This window comes from Glandiceps talaboti, chromosome 17 (genome assembly GCF_964340395.1).
Source record: "Glandiceps talaboti chromosome 17, keGlaTala1.1, whole genome shotgun sequence".
Taxonomy (NCBI): Eukaryota; Metazoa; Hemichordata; class Enteropneusta; family Spengelidae; genus Glandiceps; species Glandiceps talaboti.
This window is the reverse complement of record NC_135565.1, coordinates 23229861-23248104: the sequence shown is the minus strand read 5'-3', so window position 1 is coordinate 23248104 and position 18244 is coordinate 23229861. Positions and strand designations below refer to the sequence as shown.

The window sequence follows — 18244 nt, the reverse complement described above, 5'->3', positions numbered from 1 at the left end:
TACTGTACTATACTATTAACTATACTATACTGTACTGTACTATACTATACTATACTATACTATATAATACAATACAATACTGTACTATACTATACTATACTATACTATACTATACTGTACTGTATTGTAAAGTACTGTACTATACTATACTGTACTATACTATACTATACTATACTATACTATACTGTACTGTATTGTAAAGTACTGTACTATACTATACTATACTATACTATACTATACTATACTATACTATACTATACTATACTATACTATACTATACTATACTGTACTGTATTGTAAAGTACTGTACTATACTATACTATACTATACTATACTATACTATACTATACTATACTATACTAACTATACTATACTGTACTGTACTGTACTTTACTAGACTATACTATACTATACTATACTATACTCTATACCGATACTATACTATACTATACTCTATACCGATACTATACTATACTGTACTGTACTGTACTGTACTGTACTATCTTCAATGTACTGTAGTGCGCTTGATGCATTGTACATTTTATGTCCAATGTTCAGACATGGAAATAAATCAAATTCAATATTATTTAATCTTGATTTCACTTCATAATTTCACCACTTTATTAACACCAGCCTAGTGTTGAAGTTGACATCACTGTAACACAAAAGGAAAGAGAAAGTTACAATCTGTTAAAGCTAGCAAAGAACATTACATTTAATTTTCATCTGTATAATTTTGGCTGCTTGTTTGATTGATTGACTCTCTGTATGAATACATGCACCATATATGCATGTATGTGTGTGTGTATGTGTATGTATGTATGTATGTATGTGTGTGTGTGTGTGTGTGTGTGTATGCATGCATGCATGCATGCATGTATATTATATGTATGTGCCTGCATGTGTGTATATCTATTTGTGTGTGTGTCTGTCTATGCCTTATCACTGAGATCTGTTGATGTCTTTCTGGTTACTCAAAATTTTTATTCCATCCATTAAACAGTCTGAGGAGGAATTGATATTCAGCCTTGATGTCCCAAAATTAACTTTTACAACAAGTTAATTAATCTCTTACACTTTGCTGCTTTGATTTACTGGCCTTTCTAAATGATTGTTATTGGAATGAGGGAAAGATTAAACAGAAGAATGGTTTGCTAAAGTTACTTTTCTTCTGAATTGTGATTAGCTGTCCGCTCAGGATAAAGTTCAAAAACATACTTTTGTTCATGTTGGATTATTTAATTTATCCCCACTGAACCCACACACCTGTGGAATGACCAAAAACCATGCGTTTAATAAACAGAGATCAATTTTTTGCCCTTTGTCAATTCGAGAAAGTTATATATCTTCAGAACTTGACAAAATGGTAATCTAGGGCCTAATATGGTGGTGAATAAATAATTATGAAGAACTCTTCGTGTCAAGTCAGGCGAATTCAGGTGTACAATCTAGACATACCCTACATGCTATAAATTATTATGTAAAGAGGGGGTCGGTGGGGCATGCAACTAAGCCAACATTTGGTTTGAGTTTGAACAAGCAGCAAAGCTATAATCAGATTTTAAACCTTACCTGATGACAGACATGTATGTATGTATGTATGTATGTATGTACAAATGTTGTATGTGTATATGTATAGTTGTACTTTACTTCCTTTAGTTGGACTTTACGTCCATGTTATTACATGTGTACAGTATTCCAAACGCAGCATACAATGTAACACTTACCAATGCGTCTAGATCTAGCTGGAGGCCTCCTAAAGTTTTACCAGTAACACCAAACTCTGGTACATGTCTAGCTAGATCTCAGAGTCATTCAAATGTACATAAAACATAAGTATGGCAACATATTACGTACGTAAACTTAATTTTTACTGACACATTTACTGACGCCGTGTAAATTATTGGCAAAACGTATCAACCAACGAACATACAGTGGACGAACTTGGGGCTATCAATGTCTCGGTGATAAGTATTTCAACTCTATTTCACGTGTTTTTCACAAATAAAAATTGTAAAAGCAGAGACATCCCAACTTCGATCAAAAGCTTGTGGAGTGGAATCTTCCCCTGTCGTCTCAACGGTATTAATTCAGGTTTGATTGAGTCCGTCGGGTGTCTTCGGATCTGACGCCAGCTGACGCTATCTGACGCTGAATCTGACGCTCAATATGACGCTAGCTGAATCTGAATCTGAATCTGACGCCAATTTTATACTCGTAGGCACTGCGACACACAGACAGCTTGTATGATTGTTTGTAACAGTTACCTCTGACGGGGTCAAAGGTCACTTAATTTGTTTTTAATTTTCTTGTAAAGTTTCAAATATTGTATACTTAGTATTTTACACGTAATATTATCATTTATTTGCCAGGAATCGAATCAAGTTATATTTAGTCATGCCAATCTTGAATAATGGGAAATTTCGACTAAAGATGACCTGATAGGGTGACCCGTGACGTAATCGCTATTATTACATGTGAGTCATGCATGCAATCTATTTATAGCGATTACCATAAAATGAGACCGCCTTTGTTCTGTATAGTCGTGCCACTTTGTACGTAGGCGGTATATATATTGCGTGATAATTTGAAACACCACACATTCTTTGATAAACGTACGAGTTAACAGTACACCATATCACAGACCAGTCTTGCAATGAATCGTAAAAACCTTACGCGGCAGTTCCACCGTCTTATGAAACATATCGGAAGTTTTAGCGATGGCCAGGCGAAAGTGACGGATTTTACGGACTCGATGGACGAAATCACCATAATGATCAGTCCGAATGGTGGACTTTACGAGGGCGGAGAATTTATTTTTAAGGTATTTGTTGCATACTTTTACTTTAGAAATAGGCGTAGATTTTAAAAGGTTAGAGGAAGTCGGGATGGAAAAGTCGTAACGTATAGATCGACTATCATCATCATGTTTATGGGGAGACCCAAACATTGAAGTTCCTAGAAATGATGAATGAACTGAACTCACCATTTTAAAAATAGCCATTACTTATATTATGTTGTTATTTCTAAATAATTTTGTAGATATAGTTATAAATATTTCAATTTGATAATTATATTTTATCTACATATTCATTTGTTTCTCTGGACGAAGTACATTAATTTATTTCTTTTTCCTTGTTTTCCACATTGTTACTGTTTTCTTCCAACAGATTGAACTTGAAGACAGATATCCACATGTAGCACCAGTAGTTTCATGTGAAACTGCGATTTACCATCCAAATATTGATGCGTATGATGAAAATCTGTATGACAACGTTTGTTTGAACATTCTAACTGACTGGGATTCTAATTTAGACTTGGAATGTATTGTACAGGCATTACTATATTTGTTTTACTACCCCAACTTGGATGACCCATTGTCAGCAATGTTTACAGCAGCGATATCAGAGGAGAAATTCAAAGCAAATGTCGAGAAATCACTAAAAGGTGGCGTGGTTGACGGGTTTCTCTTCGAGCAGAATCGTGGACAGTGCGGCAAAATCAATTGCTGTGAGAATCTGGTGACTGACGAGTGTAAATCCCAAAAACCAGAAGTCGTCAGGTCACCTGATGATGACGTAAGAATTATGTCACTGACTCGTAATGCAGCAAATGATACAAAGTCGTCTGGAGAACAAGATGGTAACCTTGATGTCATACAAAATCTCCAAATCACTACAGATGCAGTACAAAAACGTGATCACCATGGTAACAACAATTGTTGCAGTCATCTCAGACGGCACAGATTCAGGAGCCGGTTCTCCATTTTCACTCATCTGTTCAAGTCCAAGAATTAAGTTATAAGCTAACACAATGTATCTAACTAAATAGTAAAATCACCAACAAGTACTCAGCAGGGCCACAGACATTTCAGGAAATATAAGTTAAATCATCGTTGAATCTGTATTCACATATATTTGCATATAACACTGAGAAACATATCTCACCTTTGATCCTGGCATACTTTAACTTTGATTGCTTTCACCTACGTAGCATTTTAGTTTTTCTTGCCTAGAAGCAAATGGAAGTGAAATATTTTACCACAGTCTTAAAGTCTGTCAATTTATAACATTACTATAACTTATATACCACCATGAACAATAAGTGAAGATCTAACTAGGAAGGACAGCTCATAACGTTTTAGGTGTTGATCACTGAAACTATTCCTAGTCAAATTCATTGTACATGTAGTAGGAAGTTGAGATAAATACGTTGTCGTCCTTTGATACTAAAGCTATTGCCCACAATGAGTCAGTTTAAAATTTGTATCAATGTATGCACAAAACGGAGAGAGAGAGAGAGAGAGAGAGAGAGAGAGAGAGAGAGAGAAAGAGAGAGCGAGAGCGAGAGAGAGAGAGAGAGAGAGAGCATTACAGTTTTGCAATGTTGTTTTATTGTATATTATTATGTCTACTCTTTATCGAGATTGGTGCTTGACATGGATCGACTTTTACTAAGAAATGACTCCATTCATTGTAAATATTTACATTAAACTTGTCATTATTTTGAATGAAATGTAACTTTGAATAAAGTTTGTTTTTTGCCAAACAGAAATGTGTTATCATAATCAATATATAGTGTTCATTGTTTCCCTGTACAGTTTGATCTAGCATGCATGTTATGAACATTTCATACTAACACAATGGTGTCTGCATGTTCTGTACTACGAGTACATTACTAAATCGGAGAACTTCATTTGATTTCATCATCAGATTACAAGTGGATTACTCATATTGTACAAATTAAATGCTTTGCAATTGATTGGAATGTATCCTATGTTGCATACGTTCAAAAGGTTGGGTTATTTCAGGAACTTGGTTAGACTGGTACCAGTAATTTGAGAGATTTATTTGTTAGTAAATGTTTTGACTTTGATGTTCATTTAGTTTTATAAAGGAAAATAACCTCACCTTTTAAATTGTCCCCTGGAGTTATTAGTAGCTATAGACCTTTAACCACCATTTGGTAATCATTCACTCAGGTCAGTAGTTTACAGATTTAGAAAAGAACATGTATGTAAAAAGATATTTCATTCAAATAAAAATGAAAAAAGCCTGGAGAGTTTGAGTAAGTCTAAATGATGTACAAAACCTTAATATGATGAAAGTACATAATATACTGTGTTTACCCATTATCAACCTAGGCTACAAACAATACCAGAAATGATTTAATTTGCATAAACACTAGCGCCATTTTAGTAAATTATAAAATACGCTTGAATGTGTTTTCACAACAGTTAAAATATTTAAACAACCGGTATATTTGACTTTTACAACATCTGGTAACTATGACGTGTATATCATGTGGTTCTGTTGTACCCGGAAGTTCAAACTGAAAGAAGGATTATGAAGAAATCATTACACGGACAATTTCCGCTTAATCAATCCCTTTGACCACATGTTTATTAGAATTCGTCTCTCCTAAATACACATGATATATATACCATGACAAATACATGGATGGAGACTGAGTTCAATTTCTCACAATATCACACATCTACTCAGTATAGATAAATAAATGTACCATGCAATGGATAAGCCCGTGTTTAACGAATGTTTGTCACAACTTGAAGAATTACAATAAAAAATATGTATGCACATGTTACAGAGAGAGAGAGAGAGAGAGAGAGAGAGAGAGAGAGAGAGAGAGAGAGAGAGAGAGAGAGAGAGAGAGAGAGAGAGAGAGAGAGAGAGAGAGAGAGAGAGAGAGAGAGAGATTTGTTGATGACTATTTCGCACGTACAGTCACAAATTGATTCTCTAGAGTACCATTGAGTGGCCAATAACTTGTCCTATCGGAATAATTCAAAAATTCGATAATAAAACAATAGATCGACTGTTACAAATAACTCGGAGTACCCGAATTGCGACGGTTTTAATATGTAACTTGATGTTGTGTCATATTGCTGTGTTTCCCATATAAGGTAACAGATCAGAATAGTATCACAACAACGAAACAAAGTCTAAAAATAGCGCCCTCGTGACCCAACGTATGTATCTAAATACGGATTGTAATATTTTCTACGAATAGCATTGTCAAGTGATGTGCTATTTTGTTCAAGCCCAAGTCAAACTGCTCCTGCAGTTAAAAGAGTCACAAAATACAGTCACCTCACGTCTCAGCCAACTATATTGTTTCTATTGGCAACAACTTTGAAAATACAGCTAAACAGGGCAGGGAGAGTTCGCCAGAAGCCTGTACATGACATTATGCATTTAAATTATGATAAACCCCGGCAAGTTGAAGTTGTGATTTTACTCGCTAGACAAGGATACTGTCATTTCTAAACATAGTAGGATTGTTAATGGAGAAAGAGTTTTGTTTACGTTCATTCACTTTTGAAACTTCTCTCACGTTGTGTTCAACAGTAAAAGTGTTGTTATAATAATTTTAAAAGTAAAACAACCTAAACTTGCAAAATCTGAAAATAAATAATTCTGGCGAACTTTGCCTTTTTAGCAACACTTGACACAGCTGTACTAAGAATATCTGAAAATGATGTCAAACTATATCCAACTTCCAAGCCCCTTTTTAAATCAGTATGTACATCAACGGCCACTTTTCTGCTAACTTGCAATATAAGTCCACGGCGTGATAAAATATAAACTTGGTCTTGCGTAACAACTGGGAAATCCTTTAAACCCGGTATATTTCATTGCTATTGCGTCAGCTCGTTTCACGCTTATCTCCCCGCGACAAACAATGGTTTGACCCAGTTACTGATGATTACACCAGCTTTTTGAAAAGGTATATAAATATCGGAAATTTTGCCTGAGTCAGACAATTTCATTTGATAGCGAACATTAACACGTGCGTTGTAGTACGTACAGTTAAAAACGCTGACCATTGTATTTGTATGAATTCCGCGTTCCATACCGTTGACACACCGTATATCAAAACATGTAGACAGCCGCCGTGATCACAGTTCGTTGCCGGTGTGTAACATGTACATGTAACTTTGGGTTTTCTTCAGCCGTGTGTAACTGCTACACGACGTCGGAGATTATTGTTGGTCATGCCGTGAGACGGAAGATACAAGCCTGAAATCTTGGGCTTGACGCTATGTTACAGCGTAACACTGAGTGTTGCCAAGCAAAACAAACAGGTCGTTTGTACGGATTGGGCCAGAACTGAATAGTGCCCTCTGTCGACAGAACTTACTAATGTCAATAGTCTTTTGTTTTTAATCGCTAATCCTCAATCTCAGTATAACTACTATTGTCATAAACCTACACAAAAGGAATTCTTTAACTAACCTGGCCATATTATCACAAGTGAGAAGAAAACCTGCAAGAAAAAGGTCATCGAATTCCAATCACAATGAGGTCTGCATCCAAAGACATTTACCACCTCATGCGGTCCATCCGGGCATTGTCCGATGACCAGGCAGAGGTTGTTGATATTGAAGAGGAGGAAAATACGATCTTCGTTTCTATAGTTCCTAATGGAGGTCTTTATTGTGGTGGTAAATTCATTTTTAAGGTAAGCTAACAACTGTCTACTTCTTTTTCATTACAACTGGCTTACTTTACTTTGCAATTGATGTTTGAGTACCAGTATAGATCAGAAGAGATGGAATATATCGGATCGATATTCACTGACGATTTGTTTATACAGGTACGATACATTAATATCGTCAAATTATGGGTTAATTAGTCGAATTATTGAAGTAGGTGATCACAATTTGAAAAATGTCCGATAATCAATTAAAGTTATCATTTTATAGCTATTAATGGCATGATCGAATCATTTGGCAAAGTACGCCAAATTAGTACGTAATAATTCGGTATAGACTTACAATGAAATTAATCGCAGATGGTACCGAAGTGTGTACAGCACCACTACCGGCTGTGACTAGACAGGAATGTCAATAAAAATGACACAGAAATTTAAAACGTTATAGACTATTTTAACATCTCACTTACAGAAATACCTACTTCAGATACTGTGCACGTCAACTAACTGTAAAATTATATCCTTTACTTTTACAGATACATCTACGATCAGGGTATCCCTTCTACGCCCCTGATGTGGTTTGTTTGACACCTATTTACCACCCTAACATCGACAACATTCTAGCCTTCGACGAAAACGAGGCAGAAATATGCATTAATCTTCTCGATGATTGGCAGGTGACCTTTAACCTGGAACACGTGATACAAGCAATTCTTTTCCTCTTCTATCAACCCAACTTAGAAGATCCAATTAGCCCTATGTTTGAACCGAAAATGGATGAAGGGAAGTTTGTCGAGAATGTCACAACATCGTTACAAGGAGGATTAGTGGAGGGGATCTGGTTTCCACGAAATTTATCACTGCTGCCACGTCAAGATGTTCATGACGAAGTACGTGAACCTTTACAGAGCCGAGAAGACGAGAACGTGGAGATGAAAGTTACAACAACTGCAATGATGGAAAACATTGAAAATCAACCAAAGAATAAATGTCATGCAGGAAAACGACAGTGACTTTCATTATAACGAAAATTATTCTGTTATTAGTTTTGTTACAGTTTTATGTCATACCTCACTTTGAAGCAATATATCATGCCAGTCCCACTGTCTGCTGTTTTTTTAAATTTGAATATTTCAATTTCTGAACAGTCGTAATCCAACTATATTTTTACTTGTCAGATATATATACTATAAAAGATTGAAACTTTTCATCTTTTGTACGAATTATTTATCAAGTTGTTTGGAAAACGTACATGTGTCGATGAATTAATGTTGTTTTTCATTAAAACATTTTTATAATAATGTGTCTTTTATTTGATTCACTTGTCATTAATTTCAATTATGCCGTATCTCTAATATTGCAACGACGAAACGGCAAAACGACGCCCTCTATCGTTTACCTATTCTTGTCCTGGCACCGGCATTATACAAAATAGCGCACGCGCGCGCGCGCACACACACACACACACACATACACACACACACACACACACACGCACGCACGCACGCACGCACACACACACATATACATACATACATACATACATACATACATACATACATACATACATACATACATACATACATACATACATACATACATACATACATACATACATACATACATACATACATACATACATGCATATTTAGAGGAAACATTAAGATTTGTTTATTTAGCACAACTTTATATTTCTGGTATAAAAATAATATAACACTGAACTTATAATTAGCTTGGCCATAGAGAAGTAAGAAGACTTGTCTATGACTTGGAATCCTTTACTTGGACGCCACCGTGTCGCCACTTTGCTGCGTCTTTGATTTGACGACAAAACAAAATATTATTCTAAAGGTTTGTAACATGCTCTATGATACTTATAATTATTTCTGACGAATTACAAAACTGTCAAAAATAACGGGCTACTTCAACAAATAAGCTAAAATAAAATATTTGTAGAGTTTTAGTGAAACAAACCGACTTGACATTTTGATTGCTAGTGTGCATGATAATCGGATTACGTACATTTCTCCGATTTCTTCGATTAACGTTGAGTTTAATAAAACACACTTCCGGTGGCGTAAATGTACTATCGTAAGCCTTCCAGATTCAAATGCATCTCTTGGATATTTTTTATGAGGAAAGTTAATTTACACCGTCGCTGCATGCATACAAGACTGTTTTTTCCGCCAAATTATTCAAACAGATTGTTCGGTAGTGTGAAGGTACATTGTGAAATTACAGAATATATTTGAAGTTACTCAATTACTTTAAATTTTTACTTGTTTGATTTCTAATATTTTAAACGGCAGTTAAGAGACGAGTAATCGTATATCAATTTCTTAGCTTCTGTAAAATACAAAATTTTTCACTTGGAATTTATTTTCATTATTTTCTAAGGGTTTTTCTGCAAAAAATAAAATTCCATTGAAACTGTATTTTATTCATGGTATACCTTCCTAAATCAGTTAAAATTAGGTCCAGACAAAATACACCACAGTTTTTAAGTTTCAGTAAAAATCATAGTATTCCAATAAATAATTAACATATGTAAATTAATAACATGTATCCCAGCCAATCAACGAACCCTACATGTATACCAAATTCGTATGTAATTAACATATGTAAATTAAGTACATGCATTCTAGCCAATCAACTGATCCTAGATTTGTACTAAGTTCGTAGGTAATCAACATATGTAAATTGATTACATGCATCCCAGCCAATCAGCTGCCTTAGATTTAGGATATCCATTGGCTACTCTCATTCTCATATCGTCGTATAGGTAATACTTGTCTCCCTTGAAGAAGTACGTCATTCCATCCATCCATCGGAAAGCAGCGTCCACTCTGGTAGGAACGCCATTCCAATGTTTACGGATTTCACGAACACCTCCCGGAATGACCCTTTCATAGTAATCACTCCAAATGTAGTAGCGACTTCCCTTGAATATGTAAATTTTACCATCACCACTCCATACAAAGGCAGCATCTGGGTTACGGGGAGCTCCCATACCTGTAATTTCTTTGGGGTAGCCTGGTTCTAGTTGGTGTTTGTAAAAACGCCAATAACGTGTTCCTGTATAAGGTAAAATTATCAAAGTTAGATTAAATTTGTACGTAAAGAAGTGAATCAAAGTTATGTAACAATAGGTCCTTTATTTAAATTGTGTTCTATTCTATTCTATTCGATACTTCAATATAGAATACCTATTTTTTCTCTTTGCTATTCTATTCTATTCAATTCAATTCAATTCAATTCAATTCTATTCTATTCTATTCTATTCTATTCTATTCTATTCTATGCTATGCTATTGTATTGTATTGTATTGTATTGTATTGTATTGTATTGTATTGTATTGTATTGTATTGTATTGCATTGTATTGCATTGTATTGTATTGTATTGTATTGTATTGTATTGTATTGTATTGCATTGTATTGTATCGCATCGTATTGTATTGTATTGTATTGTATTGTATTGTACTCTAGTCTAGTCTAGTCTAGTCTAGTCTTGTCTAGTCGTCCACTCTGTCCATGTTCTCTTTACACAACTTAAAACACTGCAAGGTAACCACTTAAATTTGTCTCAGTGATTTGTTACCGTTAACAATTAGAATCTCGCTATGGTTGTACGACTTTCAAATACTGACATTACCCAATCAGAATCTCGCTATGGTTGTACAACTTTCTAATACTGACATTAACCAATCAGAATCTCAATATGACCGTACAACTTTCTAATACTGACATTAACCAATCAAAATCTCGATATGATCGTACAACATTCAAATACCAACCTTTAAAAAAGTAAGTCCTTCCATTGGGTGCTGTGAAACCTGTATTGATGTTCCCAGGGAGACCACGAAATTCATCGTGAAGTTTTTTAGGATAACCCTCCGCTACACCATCGCTAGTTATTTTCCAAATGTGTTTTGTCTTTATAGCGTACGTGTTTCCGTCAGCATCTGAAATTAAACGATTACATTAATGCATAACTATCTCTCTTATTTTAATATTTTGACCGAGTTCAAAACACACACACACACACACACACACACACACACACACACACACACACACACACACACACACACGCACGCACGCACGCACGCACACACACACACACACACGCGCATATATATAATCCATTTTCAAAAGAAGACAAACACAGGAAGAAGGGAAAGACAGAGAAAGCTGGATCTGGCAATTCTTTTATCTATTTAAAACGTTATTCACGTGGCCACATCTCATATTTTTTTATGCAGCACGTACTCTAAATTAGAAAGGGGAAATAAATGTACTAGATAATTAAAAAATACACGAGCCCAGTATACGAACTACTAAAGGATCTGATAATTCAAAATTTTCTTTACAAGTCCTAGGGATTCTGACGGAAAACAAAACAAAAGTTGAATATTTGTGAAATATAGTATCGGGATTACTCAGCCGCAAATAATCAATGACAATGTATTGTTTTACCCCTCCACTAAACAGACTAACAAAGAAACAAACAAACAAGCAGACAGACAGACAGACAGACAGACAGACAGACAGACAGACAGACAGACAGACAGACAGACAGACAGACAGACAGACAGACAGACAGACAGACAAACAAACAAACAGACAGACAAAGAGACAGCCAGACAGAGACAGCCAGACAGACAGACAGACAGACAAACTGACAGACAGACAGACAGACAGACATGCAAACAGACAGACAGACAGACACAGACAGACAGACAGACAGACAGACAGACAGACAGACAGACAGACAGACAGACAGACAGACAGACAGACAGACAGACAGACAGACAGACAGAAAAGAACAAACACATTTTTTCTCAAATCAAAAGTAAAATACATAAATAACCTCTCCTAAAAGAAGTTTAGTTAGTGCTACATATCTAAAGAATTACAGTATTTCCTCCTAGAAATCGTTTACAATATTTTCATCACTTATATATATAAAATACTTTACATATTATTATCAGTAAATCTCACCATTAAAAACAGCATCAAAGTCAGTAGCACATGTATCAGGAACATCACCATCATCTTCATCACCATCACCATCACCATTTCCTTTGTCTGGCTTTGGTGGTGGTGTATGTTGGTCGTCAGGGCTACTCGTTGCCATTGGTCTCTCATCTTCTTTCCGTCCTTGAAAACATAATGTTAAAAGCGAAATGAATGGTAAGTAGGCGCAATAACAACAGTGGGTTTCTTTAGAATAGGGCTAGTTATGTATACAAAATATTGATAGACAAATTATATGGATTATTGAACTGTATTACATGATTCATGTTCATCATTTGTTCAAAATATGGCAAGAAAGTAACTCCAAAGAACTGAAAATCTTGATGACAAATGAAATGGATTTTAGATTTATTTATAGCTTGGTTTCCGTGGTAGCTTGCAATTGGTTTTCGTTGTAGCTTGGTTTCCGTGGTAGTAGGATTAACATGCATGGTATGGTTTATTGGTCATGTTTCTATAAACAAAATATGTGACTCCCAAATACTTCTAAATCGCACACTTTCTGACTGGTGGCATGGAAACGGGAATCTTATTTGATTTATCTACATCTCAGCCTTGGTGTCATCAGCACTAAAATAAATCATAAGACTTGCTGATAAAATAGTATTTTATTTGAGATCCGAATTGTAAATTTTCAATTGATGATAAGAACAAAAGTTTAAAAAGTTTCTTACCATATAATCGTTGAATTCCTGCGACGTCATCTCTATGTAATTTTAAACCAGACTGGTATCCCGGATAGAAGGGCTGCATGATAGCGCCCCTAACGTCGGAATGACCTAACCCCAGACTATGACCTATTTCGTGAGTCGCTGTGAAGTCCAGGTCGATGCTTAAACGGTTATGAGATTTACCAACGGTGAAATACTCATCATCATCAAAATGCAAATCACCATCCTTTGGAAAGTATGCATGCGCTAAAATACCACCTGAGGAAAGAATATGGAAATTACTCATTACTTCATGGTATAAGTTGATATGTTGAAGTTAAAGGAACGAGTCATGTATGTGATGCAATTATTTACAACTTTCATTGCAGAGATGGTTTATTGAAATATCGATGAATCAATCAATCAATCAATCAATCAATCAATCAATCAATCAATCAATCAATCAATCAATCAATCAATCAATCAATCAATCAATCAATCAATCAATCAATCAATCAATCAATCAATCAATCAATCAATCAATCAATCAATCAATCAATCAATCAATCAATCAATCAATCAACCATCCAACCAACCAACCAACCAACCAACCAACTAACCAACCCACCAACCATCCATCCATCCATCCATCCATCCATCCATCAATCATCAACAAATGACGCCCTCACTGTGATGTATGAATACGTTGTTGATGTTGTCTACAAATGTTTACTAGCTCTCAAGTGAAATAAACAATTCTTGTATATTGTTCAGTTCCAAAACTATTGATCGATTTGTATGTATTTGTTTTGTATACTCATTTACTCAAACTACTACATTCAATTATTTCTTCCTTTCTAATACTGTCAGTCTGAGGTGAAGCATTTGCCGAATCTTTAAACAAGAACAAACAAATCAAAAGTTTTGTCAATAATTGTTTACCTTGTCCATCAAATGCAGCATAAGGTCCATCACCATGTTCATATGTTCCAAATTTAATCATAATATCAGCTTCTCCAGACGATATCTCGGTAAATGTCAAAGGTGTAACGTCACTCCAATGACGAAATGCCCGATAGAGGGCACGCCTCACCTCGTCAACGGTCAAGTCTGGGCTTGAGTTCAAAAGACGAAATGTTAGCTTTGTCTTGTCCCATTTGCTCCCTGTAAGAAATAATCAAATATATTACTAAGAGATGGCGAACATCTCCTTTAATAAGACAAGGAAAGACAGAGGAAGAGATACATAGATAGAGAGATATATATTTTATTACATTACATTACGTTATGGTACCTTGCATTGCACCCCCTTGCATTAATACATCATTGATCTGGGATTCGATGCGTGACATTCTACTGTCTGGTGACGTCGCTCAATATCTGCAATAATAACAACTTGAAAGGAACTAGATCATAGATGCGAGATGATAGAAATCTAAACCTTACCTCCTAAAGCATATCTTTTACTTCTAGGCATAAAGGCACTGGTCCGACTGTTGCTATGGTCTGTACCCATGATTGCCGATCCAACCATATCGTCCACACCACATCGAGGTGCCTGCATCATTTGAATGGTCTCTGTGTCTAGATGGCCGGTCATTTCTAGATTTGCCATTCGCTGGAAGTTCATCACACTCTCTATGATATCACTTTTCGAAGGTTGTCGCTTTTCCATGTAACCGAACCTTGACAGATAAACCTGCAATGCAAAGATAGTAGTGAAGAAGTGACATTCAAGTCATTGTTACAAAATAAGTATTTTTAAAACCATCAATATATCGTGTAAACTGTACAGATAAACCCTGTTGTACAACCCTATCTACACACACACACACACACACACACACACACACACACACGCACGCACGCACGCACGCACGCACACACACACACACACACACACACACACACACACACACACACACACACATGAGAGTGCCGTCTGCTGGGGCTGTACGAGAGTGGTGTCTGACATGATAGGCTATACAAGCGTGCTAGCCGATAGCGTGGTATGAGTATTTTAAAGACTGGCAGGACTATAGGCCCGTAATACCAACACGTTCACCAAGATGGCTTTCTGAGCCATACATGGAACATGAAAATTGAATGGATTGTTTTACTAAACGATAAAGTTACCCATTATATATACCATGGCGTCTAAATTTTATGGGAATATTTGTAAATATATTAGATATTATATCTATTTCTTGATTCATATCATATCAGAGAATAATTTCTATCACGTGTCCAAAATGATGCTTAAATTCACTTAAACGTTGATAGAAAAACAACAAAATATTGTTCGTAGTTATTTGGCTGTGAATGTGCTTGGCACTGAAAACGACTTCGACGAAAACAATATGATGAAAATAAATGAAACTTACCATGGGGTCCACTGTTGCCAGTACCATGTGACAAAGACAACCAATAAGAACACTTGTTGACAATGTGATGTTTGCCATCTTTTGTTGTTTCTAGGGGGTCAAATGAATAGGATCATTAGTTTTCAAACAGAACATACAGTCACTGGCTTTCATTTCTTTTTTTTGGATTTTGTCCAATGACATATTTCAAATAGAATGTCCTTGCATTGGAGTTTAGCGTTACATTTTGAAAACCTGACAAAAACAATTCGAATGAATTTCCGGTCACACTCTTTGCTAAATAACAATAATATGCACTGTCTGTAAAAGTGTGGCTTTTTATGGAATGCTAAGTTAAACCGAGAGAGAGAGAGAGAGAGAGAGAGAGAGAGAGAGAGAGAGAGAGAGAGAGAGAGAGAGAGAGAGAGAGAGAGAGAGAGAGAGAGAGAGAGAGAGAGAGAGAGAGAGAGAGAGAGACAGACAGACAGACAGACAGACAGACAGACAGACAGAGTGAGTGAGAGACAGAAACAGACAGAGAGACAGACAGAGAGACAGAAACAGAGACATAGCCAGAGACAGAGACAAAGAAAGAGAAAGAGAAAGACAGAGAAAGACAGAGACAGAGACAGAGAAACAGAGACAGTGACAGAGGGAGACAGAGAGAGAAAGAGACAGAGACAGAGAAACAGAGACAGAGACAGTGGAGACAGATGAAATAAGAAAAGGTGGAGTGTAGGAGACGTAATTAAGAAGATAACATGACACTATAATGACAAACAGAAAGAAACAGATTGATATAGCGGAATATGAGGGATGGAAATTACAATCGCAAACAAACAGAAATAACTCGTTTAAAATGCTAGGTTTAAATATGAAACAGCGAAGATGGTGAGAAAAGACGTAGGTAGACAGACATAGACAGACAGACAGACAGACAGACAGACTGCAGACTAGACAGACATAAAAGATCCTTCAAACAAAATGAAAATTTCGAATGTGGAGAGAGACAGACTGATCAGAATGGGAGAGCAATAAATTTTAGGATGAGAGAAATAAATAGAGACTGATACAGGCAAGGAGAGATAAAGAGAGATTGAGATTTAGAGACAAAGAAAGCGCAAGCGACAAGAGGGGGAAAGAGAGAGGGAAAGACACAAACAGAGAGGCACAGAGAAATAGACGGAGGTTAAGGTAAACATAGAGAGGGAGAGACAGACAGAGGGACAAATAAAGAGTTATAATTCAAACTCAGAGAAAATAAGTGGATTTTTAAGAAAGCTACTTTGACGATTGAAAACTAACGAGTTTGAACACAAATCACTAAAAAAATTCAAAGTAATACAGTAAAAGATATTTACCTGCAAGCCAAAGCTGTCTTGCTGAACCTTTAATGGCAAAAACAGAAATCTGATCACGGTGAGTTGGTAGATGGTATATATAGCCTACATACCGGATACTTATAAGTTGTTTTACCTACTACAGGATTCTTTACAAAGAAAACGTTGGCCATAGGAAATTAGTTTATAGTTTTAGCTGTGCCCACCGGTCCCATACTCAATGAGTATTACACCTTTCTGAGTTAGTGGCGTAAGTGGGTAAATAAACAATCTCAAACTTAGAAAGTCAGACTTCTGTTGATAAGGTGGTGTATTGTACCGTACCAATGAGAGGAAAACCAAACCATAAACTTTTTCCAATGAAAAAGCTTACGAAACTAACCAAGGTGTATTTACTTTGCTGTATAAAAGTTAGAAACGAGGGGTTAAACAAAGATATTGTTGTTTATGTCCTGTTATTTGGACTGAATGTACAATATAACCAGGTTTGGGTTTCATCCAATACGGTGTTGATTTTCAACTACATCCGTTAACGTTATCGAAGAACAATCACATTTATAGGGAAAAACCACCAACGCAGGAAGACTGGTCAATATCCCTTACTAAATTTAGATACGATATCATAATACAACTAAAAAGCTAACTCATCATACCTTCAATTATCAAACCATAAAAGGCTTTTACTTAGTTTCAGGAAGTCTCATATATAGTTTGATAGGTGTTAATAGGTAAACAACTATATAGAGGCAGACAACACTACAAGGCCATAAAAGTGGCAGATTTTGTCACTATTTGGTACCAATAGGCTCACTGAATTCACTGAAGCATTTCACTAAAACTTCCGATGATTAAAGAGGAGGACGACGACATGGACGATGGCGACGTCGACGACGACGACAACAACAACAACAACAACAACAACAACAACAACAACAACAACAACATCATCATCATCATCATCATCATTGTAAAGTACATTGAACACAAAGTGGGAAAGCGTTATGATCTAAAAAACAATATCATCATCATCATCATCATCATCATCAATAAAGTTCTGAAAAAGAGAGATCTTTTTTCGATGAAATGAATGTTCAATGGCTGTGAACTACTGTGAAATGTGGCTGCCTACGGTACTATCTGCTCTTAATTGTTCAATTAAACAAGTCCAACTGACGACTTCAAATCGACCCAAGTACTTTAAAGTCAACAATATTAATTTAGATAAAATAATATAACAGAACCCCACGGGTACCCCGTCGTATAATAAAACAGAATAAAAGAATCACTAGTGAAAATAACTTCTGTTTGCCCTACCATCCATTGCCAGGCCGTGGGGTTCTGTTATTAATATTATTACATAATAGCAATTCAGAAAAATACAAGCATCACTGAGTAATGA

The 18244-nt window shown here is 35.9% G+C and overlaps 3 protein-coding genes across 3 annotated transcripts; 2 read left to right on the top strand and 1 right to left on the bottom strand.

Moving 5' to 3' along the window:
* Positions 1–2564: 2564 nt before the first annotated feature.
* LOC144448503 (NEDD8-conjugating enzyme Ubc12-like) lies at positions 2565–4311 on the top strand. The gene is made up of 2 exons (XM_078138765.1): positions 2565–2824; positions 3171–4311. Exons 1-2 carry the CDS (start codon positions 2657–2659, stop codon positions 3795–3797), a joined length of 795 nt encoding a protein of 264 aa, XP_077994891.1. The 5' UTR covers positions 2565–2656; the 3' UTR covers positions 3798–4311.
* Positions 4312–7157: 2846 nt separating this feature from the next.
* LOC144448213 (uncharacterized) lies at positions 7158–8468 on the top strand. Its single transcript, XM_078138367.1, has 2 exons — positions 7158–7482; positions 7992–8468. The coding sequence occupies exons 1-2, from the start codon at positions 7321–7323 to the stop codon at positions 8466–8468; spliced, it is 639 nt and encodes a 212-aa protein (XP_077994493.1). The 5' UTR covers positions 7158–7320.
* A 1691-nt stretch (positions 8469–10159) lies between these two features.
* Positions 10160–16894, bottom strand: LOC144448212 (stromelysin-3-like). Its single transcript, XM_078138366.1, has 8 exons — positions 16867–16894; positions 15527–15616; positions 14589–14841; positions 14085–14306; positions 13167–13421; positions 12457–12615; positions 11250–11417; positions 10160–10530 (listed from the first exon to the last, which is right to left on the bottom strand). Exons 2-8 carry the CDS (start codon positions 15602–15604, stop codon positions 10160–10162), a joined length of 1506 nt encoding a protein of 501 aa, XP_077994492.1. The 5' UTR covers positions 15605–15616; positions 16867–16894.
* Between the last annotated feature and the right edge of the window lie 1350 nt (positions 16895–18244).